Below are 9866 nucleotides of genomic sequence, written 5' to 3'. Positions count from 1 at the left end.
ATATTGCCTTGTATTTATTTCAAGATGTTTATATGGTAGTCCCAGGATGATTTGTGATACAACTGAATGTATCAAATGTGACAACTTGAACATGATCTGTTTTTCATCACTGCTTCCAGTGGTAGACAGTGGCTCTAAATCAAATTAGATTTGGTCATCACTTTGTGCTACAAACCATTTGAGTGCCATCTTTTGTCAGTACATGTCTTGAATTTGTATGTTGTTTAACCCGTACAGTCCTTTGTTCAACGATTGGTGTGTCGGCTAAAGTGGCTTCTTTTGTGATGGTCACAGATATCTGAAATATAAGGTACTCTCTGTGTCTGTAAAGAGAACAAGTCCTCAAATTTTAGCACCAGCTGGTCAGTGTAGATTAATTCAAACTAAACATATGTATATCGAGGCATGTATCACTTATAGTATTTAGATTTTCTGAAGTTAAAAACTGAATTATAATATTTTTTTTTTGGGCATTATCTTCATCCCTTTACAGTTGTGTGTGACTTCTCGTATGGATTCTGTGGTTGGGAGCAAGAAGACGTTGACGATGAATTTGACTGGAAAATTGGGTCCGGGGCAGACAGTCGCTATGGCAACAACGAGCCACTGAAAGACCACTCTACTGACATGGTTGGGGGTAAGGAAACGTTTGTCTTATCCGCTCTAGACATGTCCAGTGTCCGGGACAACATTGCATGAAACCTGTCAGCCCTGGCAAAGTGTCAAGTCTCTGATAAACATCATCATAACAGTCAGTGACCAGACCTTCTCATTACGATCTAAGACAAGGATTTTAATGAAATTTTCATAGACTGACAACTTTTGGGAAGCGCTTTGTTTGATAATTTTTCAAACAAACTGCTATAAGCTACTGAAATCTTTGATTGGCTGAGAGCAAATTTGCAAAAATTATATGTGACAAAATGCATGTACTTAATGAAATACACCCTCCCCGTATTTGGATAAATGAACAAATTAAATCAAATGTAATTCAATTCTTTGTCATTAAAAAACAATGAGAGACCATGTCATATATGAGCCTTATATAGGCACTGTGAGGAGATAAAGGTTGTAGTCGAGTTCGAAGGTTGTACTGGTCTTTCGAAGTAACTGCAAGTTGATTAGTGCATGTCAGTCCTTAAATCATGATTGGAGAGGGTTGGGCTCTTTGTAATTATGAAGGGTCATCCTGCTGGTACATGCTGATTGGGAAACTGGATACATACTCTCATCTTTTATCATCAAACTACAAACCAAGTGTTGTCACAGTACTGAGACTGAAGACAGCAAACAAGGCTTACCTCATGTTCAGATTTCCCCTTCTTTGAATGCTTCATCATGATTTAGAATAACTTTTGCTTGAAGCTTATTTCTCATTTGAGAACTCTGCAGTGATTGGTATGTGTATAGCCGTCATTAAAAAAAAAACAAAAACAAACACCAGACTTAACATGAGTTGCGCTAAAACAGGTGATTTGCATCCGAATGTATCTGGCAGGGAGTTACGCCTACCTTGACTTGAAAGATGACTCCCTAGCAGAGGGTGATAGAGCCATGATGTACAGTCCTTTCTACACACCGGATTTCTCCAGCCTGGCCTGCCTCTCCTTCTGGTATCACATTGATGATAAGGACGTGGGTTCAATCAACGCCTACGTGTGGCCTCGCTATGGTAACCTGAGTGAGACTCTCTGGACCATTAGTGGTAACCGTGCCGACAACTGGTGGTATGCTGGTGTAACAATGATGTCAGAAGAATCATTCCAGGTAATCCAAAAGTCTGTTCTTGTGCAGTCATTATGATATGTACAATGGAATGAATGTTTCGCTCTTCTATTCTTTTCTTGCACTGTGTCTGTACCCTATCATTGATGATGTTGGGTTATACTTACCTGTCATGATAATCATTTAGTGATATTGGTCAAAAAGTAGTTTCACTAATGTTTGCAAGTCTGTCATACCCTCACTTTTCCTCTTGCTGTAATGTTGCTATGTCAGGCATTGACAGGCATGATGTGACTTTGTGAAAAGCTGATTGAGAATAAGATGTAGGCTATTTGGTTGGTTTGCATTTTTGTTGGCAGGGATTTTGGAATTTCACAGGGAATGGGATAATTACTAATACAGTGATTTAAAGAGAGATAGTTTGAGTGAGTACGCAGATGCTAGAGAGTAAACATAACAGACAAATGGTAAACTAATGTAGCCCTGGCTTCTAATTTTCCTTTGGACAGTGTGTACAAAGTTATGGGTTTTTCCTTGCCAATCAGCACCCAGAGCTCACAATGGGTTGAGAATCATATATATATATATATTCTACCAGAAAGGTGAAAATGAATCATTCTTGAAATGCACCTGTTTGTCGTTTCCAGGCTGTTATAGAAGGAGTTGTTGGATCTGGATCACTTGGAGGGATCACCATCGATGATGTGGCCATTGAGTCAGGGGCATGTGATCCACGTGGTAAGGAGCAGAAAATTAGGAGTAGAAAGTCAATGAATAGAAAAGATACGACTTTTACCCTTACTGTGCTTTATTCACCATATGGAGTAGAAAAGTAGTTATTGATGACCAGAGATTTCCTAGTATGGTACTCCCCTTTATCCCTATTATGTCACCATGGCAGTCCTGTTACATTGAGGCACATCATTTTACTTGAGTTTGCTTGCTGAACTTTACAACCCGGGGGGCATTTCATGAAGGAACTTGTCTGATAAAATGTCCAACAAGTCAATTATATCCGACAAGTTCAGAGAAATCAGCCAATCTGCCAGGGGGCATTTCATGAAGGAACTTGTCGGATAAAATGTCTGACAAGTCAATTATATCCGACAAGTTCAGAGAAATCAGCCAATCAGGCTAAAGAATTTCTCAAAACTTGTCGGATATAATTGACATGTCAGATATTTTATCCGACAAGTTCCTTCATGAAATGCCCCCCAGGTCTAGTTTAGATGAATTATTGAATGTTGGTGAAAAAGCTTCAACAAGTTAAGCTCAGTGCCTGGGCACTGAAAGGGCTAGAGAGAGGGTCCAGTAAAGATGAATGCATTGCTGATGAGAAATAAAGATGAATACTTGAAGAACTTGTAAAGCAATGTAAAATGTGGTGAAAGGAAATTCATTAATTCCTGCAAATCCTGCATCTTCTGTATGAAAAAACCCCCAAAGATTGGCACAAATATCTTTTGAATGTTTTGTTATCTTGTTAGTCATGCAAATTGTGTTGATGCCTTTTTCTTCCCCGTCAGGTCACTGCAGCTTTGAAAAGAATGCTTGCTCATGGCAGAGTTTGGCGGATGATGGAGATGATGATGAGGTGCCATGGTTACGAAAGTCTGGACGGATAGTGAGTTCCATCACAGGCCCAACAACTGACCACACAACTGGCTCACGCGAAGGTCAGGATGAGCAACTTGTGCATGTTTGTTTGTGTGTGTGTGTATTTTGTATTGTAAATATATCGGACATGGTGTCCAGTTAAGTCCACAATGGCGTTTTTTTTTTTTTTTTTGTAACCATTTTCAAAACACACTGGATTCTCAGATGTTTTTTGTTGGCACCTATTAAAATAAATGACATAGAAGCTTAAAGGACAAGTTCACCTTCATAAACATAAGGATTGAGAGAATGTAGCAATATTAGTAGAACACATCATTGAAAGTTTGAGGAAAATCAGACAATCCGTTCAAAAGTTATGAATTTTTGAAGTTTTTGTGAAGTAACCGCTGGATGAGAAGACTACTGCAGTGTGTGAATAACTTAGATGTCACATGCGTACAACAATATAAGGAAAGTATAAAGAGAATTTCACAAAATTTCATCTTTTGAAAAAAGTACACATTCCCCCGCCTCGCTACCGACAGATGTTATGGGTAATATTATTCCCCCTGCCTTTAGAAAGAGGCAAGTCAAGTGCTCTTTTATTATGCGAAAAAAGTGAAAATATGTTGAATTTTCTTTACATTTTCTTTATACTGTTGTACGCATAATGACTCACAAGCTGTAGTAGTCTCCTCATCCAGCGGTTCCAACACAAAAATTTTAAAAATTCATAACTTTTGCATCGATTGTCCAATTTTCCTCAAACTTTCACTGATGTGTTCTACTAATATTGTTGCATTCTCTCAATCCTTATGTTTATGAAGGTGAACTTGTCCTTTAATGGCATTGCTAGGTTTTGTTTCATATTAATGCAATTTATCTTCAGTTTCTGTAGATGTATATAACAAAATTGAAAGCAAAGTGTGAAGAAAATGGTATATGAATGTCACTCATCATCTATATGTGAATGGTAGAGTGTGAATAATTCGTAGGTGGTATGATGTTTCGTCATGATATGGATATTGCATGTTGTAACCTCGCTTGTCGTCTAGGGCCTATGTCAGTGAACTTCACTTGCTTTTGATTTAGTTTCAATACATATTTTGTTGTATACATTTTGATGCATGTTGTAACTGTAATCTCCCTAATGTGTTTGTTTTATTTTTGTGTGACTTTACAGTAGAATGTAAACTCGGAGGAGCGGGTTTCCACACCATATGATATTTCTCATTTACAGTATTGTAAAATCACCAGGTAAATTTGTTAGAATGTTTGATAATCTATTCCAGTGTGCATGTCTCTTCTACAGGCTATTACATGAATGTTGATGCGACGGGCACAAATCCTGGTGATCGCGCCACTCTATTCAGTGAAGTCTTTGATCCAGCCGATTCATGTTTCACGTTTTGGTATCACATGAAAGGCTATGGTGAGTCAATTCTCTGTCATCATGCTGTCAACATTAAATTGGAAATATTTTCTGCATGTTATTTATTGGACAAAGAATACCTGAAAAACTGCTTGAATTCATGAAATCTGTACTAAATTTAGAAAAAGAGAAGTATTTCAAAGATATGCAGTTTAAGTAATCTTTAATAAAAAGTGGAAGTTGTGTTTTGTCCTTAATTTCTCATTCATTTACATTAAAGGTTTCAATTTGTGTAAATACAATTTACATTGTGTGCTTTCTGTGTGCTGCTGAATGAAAGAAGATTATGTTGTTTTGCCTACACATACTCCTTTTGATTCTGTAAATTTAATTGGAGAAATATTTGACACAAAAGTAGCCATGCATTTTGATATACCCACAACAGCAGCGATGATTTAGGTGCCAAAGAATCTCATTTTCTTTTCTTCTATTCTTTCTGTGTATCCAGGAAGTGTGAACCTGACCGCCTCATACTTACAGTTTGACCCCCCAACAGAGTACGACCCTGTGGTCATGTTGACTGTAATGGATGGTCAGGGTGACCTCTGGCAGTACGGTCAGTTTGACATCACCAGTAACACTGAGTTCCAGGTTGTCTTACAGGTGACCATTGGGGAAGGTGGAAACACTGACGTTGCCGTGGACGACACGGCGCTCTACACCACGGGCGTGTGTGGCAGTGAGTGCCCTCTTCCACATTTCCATGATGTTCTGTATATGCATATATTTTGCGGGGATTTAATTTTTGCAAATTTCAGGAGTGGGGTACTGTTTGAAAATTTAACAACACATGAACATATTAAATCTAATGCTGATATGAATGCATCATGCATGGGGTCATTTCTCTATCTGTTGCTGTACTCCACGATTGCACATTTTGCCACTCACAAAATTTTCAAGAAATCCTGATACACAAAAAAATTGGACTTGCTGAACATATGGCATATACAGCACGTGACCTTTCCATTACTAAATTGCCTACCACTTTTTATGCACATCTCTGAAGTACCTGTAGATGCTTGATGTTAAGAATTCAAATCTTAGTCTCTTTGTCATGATCTTTGTATTAGTTACCTTTTGATAAATGTTGAGTTTGAGGTGCAGATGTGTACCAGACAAGGAGATGATAGATTTGTGATGATCACTGATGCGTGATGATCGACTCAGCAGGGTTAGATGCTTCACTTTCGATAGGAGAGATGTGCAGCATGACGATGCTTTGAGCAATGACTCATTTTTCTTTCTCACCCCAAGATACAAACTTCATATTATGGTAGGATTCAGATTTAGACAGTCCTCAGCACACTCCTGTTAAGATGCAAAGGCAGCACATGAGCTGATCTATTGAGGTCACCAGGCTAGTAGCGTTTTGCCAGTTATTGTAGTCACTTTCTGGGTATTGACTTTCAATACATTGTTTATGCCATTCAAATAGTGAAGAATGCTGTGATAAATCCTAACAAAATCAAACAGACAAACAAACAGATAAACATACATACAAATAAATAAACATACAAACAAACATACAGACAAAAGGTTTATTTGCAATTTAGAAAATAATGATGTGATCTTTGACACTGTGCTCGGTGCAGAGAATATAGGCCTACTCTTTGAAAGTTTGCAAGGTGGAGAGATAGCATGGACTGCTCATTGAATAATCTTCATGTTGTGCTAATAATTGTATAAGCTTGGATGAGTTTTGTAGATTCCAGTAAAGCACAGACCAATTAGAGAAGAGGAAAAGAATGGGAAAGTGCCAAATTGAGTTATACGATGTGAGATTGGGATGGAAATGAAAGAACCCGAATGGAGAATGAATATGATAACTAAATGTGCATGGTAGCATTAGGGTTCTGTGTATGGGTGTTTATATGTGAAATTAAGTGGAGGTGCGGTGTATTGGTGTGAATAGCTGGCTGCATTTTGGAAGGTGGTAATCTCCATTGTGCCCATTAAGATTCTATGAAACATATTTCTTCTCCCCTCCCAACCCCCCACTGACAGCACCCCATCCACTGAAATGTGACTTTGAGGATGGGGAGTGTGACTACATGAATGGTGGTGTACTGTGGCGTAGGATACAAGGATCAACACCATCTCTATACACTGGACCATCGTTTGACCACACACTTAATTCAGGTAGGTTCACAACAAACATACATATAAACATTCAGTTGAAATGATGAGGAGTATGGTTACAGTACGTAGTGGGGCACCAGAACCGGTCCTTGCAGCTGATTTATCTTCATTGACATTTGAGTACACACTGATTTTTCAGTGTTTGAGTAGTAGCCATGATAAAAGATTATATGCATGCATATGCAGTACCTGCTGCTACAAGGCATGAGATCCATCTCAGGCTATTGGGCGAGTATTATTAGATACACAAAATGTGAACAATAGTTATAATAGAAATGTTTCCAGACCAAACCTTCTACAGTTACAGTTTATTGAGAAAAATACTGATATCTCCTTATATTTCAGGCTTTATTGCAAAAATGTTATATGTTATGATGTCTTATGATACAACAGACCTGCAAACATGCATCAAATGTGATATCTTGATTTTTTTTTTTTTTTTTTTAAATCACTGCTACCAAAGGTAAACAGGATCTTTAAATGGTTATTATATTGATGTAGGGCAGTTTTCAGTCAGTTGCAATCAGAACAATGCAACACAAGAGAACTTGTCTCTGACTTTCCAGCATTTGCTCCAGGTATTCACAATCAATCTACAAAGAGGACTAAGGTTAGATTTTTAGTCCAGGCTGTATGATACGCTATGCCTCTAATTTGGCCTTTTCTCCCGCACACCTCACTCTTCAATTGGACCCTTAACTTTTTCTGTGTCAAAGAGTTTGAACAGTGCATATAATGCTGTACGGTTTTTTGTGCTACTCTGCACTTAAAGCACGCGACAAGTTTAGTGTGTCCTATTTATGTATACACCCCTATCACAAAATGCCTGTACACATGGAAATAAGAATGTCTCATCATACTGTTATTATTGTCAACTTATAATGATACATTGGGTCATCTTATAGTGGTCGTGATGCCGTAACAGTAAATCTATGGCTCTTGAGGCTGATAAATCTCCATAGAGAGCTAACTGGAAGTCCCCATACACAATAGGTTACCGTTAAGTTGTCTATCTCCCCCTCTCAGCTGCTGGGTACTTCATGTACCTGGAAGCCAGCACTGGAGCGGCTGGTGACAGCGCCACCTTGACCAGTCCAGCAGTGGAGCCGGGCACATACTGTTTGCAGTTCTGGTACCACATGTTTGGCAGCGCAATGGGCAGCCTGAATGTACACATTCAGCCCAATGGTACCACGTCACGGTCTCTGGCTTGGAGCCACTCGGGGGATTCAGATGACGTGTGGCACTCTGGAACGGTGGACCTCGTCCAGCTGGATGTCTTTCAGGTTTATCTCACTCCCGCATTTTACAATCCTTCCCCACTGTAGGTGGTGTTACAATACTGATTAAACTAGTGATTAACATGATAACGGGTGTTACATATAGACCTCGTATCTACAAAATGTCACATGTTCAGGAGAGCCAAAAAATATGCCCAAAGCACTATACCGAATGGGATAGCCTTTCCTTTAACATGCCGTTGTGGCTTCATTTTTGGGGTAAAACAGTTAGAATTTGGACAGGACATATCACTTAACCAATTATCTGACCATTAATCTAAAAAAATCATTTTCACCAAAATTTGAGATACACAAGGTCTTGTCACCCCAGCGACGATATACTGCTCAAACTAAGCAATGATGCCTAGCTCACTAACAATTATTGCATTAGTTTTTGCACACATATGTTTCACTTTGGTTGTGTTGTCATAAAACGTGTTTCATATATATGCACTGCATAGCCCTTTGTTAATATTATCATCAATTGTGGCACGATTGCAGTGTGTCGTATTTCCCTCCCAATATCAGGCATTCACATTAAAAAAAAAAAATCTCTGTAGTAAATGCAGATTTTAGTACTGATTGCCTTGTTTCCAGCCATTTCTTGTATCACACTTCAAAATGACATGATGATCATTTCTAACACAAAGTATATTGTGGGAAGATAGCAATGTTTGGAGTGAAATCCCCAGTAATTGTAGTTCGGTAAATGCTGCTTTTTTCCCTTTCTTTTTCTCGTAGCCATTCCTTTCCATTTAGAAAGGGCAGTTGTGGTATAAGTTTCTTTCCACTGTTTCCCCCCCCCCCCCCTGTACCAGGTGGTGTATGAAGCGGTCAGAGGGACATCATACACCAGTGACATCTCTATTGATGACCTTGACCTTACAGAGGGTGCATGTCCAGGTAAGCTCAGCATGTTACTCTACTACCAAAATCAGAGCTTCAACCAACCGTTAATATTTCCCTGGCTGGCTTTGTCCACTACTGTAGACTTTCTCAAGCAAAATGATGCGGTTTATTGTCACTTGGTCTACTATCAGATGGTCTACTTCCCAGTTTGTCTAATACCATTATGGCTAAATTCACTTGGTCTACTATCAATTTCATCTAATGCCCATTTGGTCTACTTCTGACTTGGTCTAATGCCCTGTTTGGCTACTTATCTAATGATGTTTGGCTACTTATCTAATGACTAGATGGTCTAATTGTAGTTTTGTCTCCATGGATTTTTTCCCCATTTTGTCTGATAAACTGTGGGTATTAGACGAAGTGGGCATAACCCATCTGGAAATAGACCAACTGGTAATGAGACTAGTGGCAATTGGACTAAGTGGATATTGCACAAACTGATCGTAGACAAAAACGGGATTAGACCATGTGGGTTGAGACTAAATGCGTAGTAGACGAAGTGGGAGTAGACCAAGTGATAGATCACCAATGATGCTTGTCTCACCTTAGCTGCCTGTCTGGTGATACTTTAGGATCCCTGGAGTATAGATAAGTAATAGTGTGTATCCAGAGCTTACAAATATAAAGGTTGGTTGAAACTAAATTTGTTGTGCCTTTCCCCTAGTGATGAAAGTTGTCTGCATCAGGATATTTTTTTCCATTTATATATGCATTGGCTTACATCAGACCAAGTTCATTGCACTTTCATTTCCAAGGGACACATACATGATGATTCACATATAATA

At 38.8% G+C, this 9866-nt stretch overlaps 1 protein-coding gene across 1 annotated transcript in view; it reads left to right on the top strand.

Moving 5' to 3' along the window:
• The first annotated feature begins 1485 nt into the window (after positions 1-1485).
• LOC140246679 (MAM and LDL-receptor class A domain-containing protein 1-like) overlaps positions 1486-9866 on the top strand; it is a 52370-nt gene continuing 43989 nt past the window's right edge. The window contains exons 1-8 of the mRNA XM_072326020.1: positions 1486-1767; positions 2373-2463; positions 3252-3401; positions 4634-4753; positions 5202-5432; positions 6758-6892; positions 7919-8178; positions 8991-9075. Of these exons, the coding sequence (XP_072182121.1) occupies positions 1486-1767; positions 2373-2463; positions 3252-3401; positions 4634-4753; positions 5202-5432; positions 6758-6892; positions 7919-8178; positions 8991-9075 (1354 nt within the window). The remainder of the gene's footprint in view (positions 1768-2372; positions 2464-3251; positions 3402-4633; positions 4754-5201; positions 5433-6757; positions 6893-7918; positions 8179-8990; positions 9076-9866) is intronic.

This window comes from Diadema setosum, chromosome 3 (assembly GCF_964275005.1).
Source record: "Diadema setosum chromosome 3, eeDiaSeto1, whole genome shotgun sequence".
NCBI lineage: Eukaryota > Metazoa > Echinodermata > Echinoidea > Diadematoida > Diadematidae > Diadema > Diadema setosum.
The sequence above is the reverse complement of the archived record's forward strand: the minus strand, read 5'-3'. Positions and strand labels throughout refer to the sequence as shown.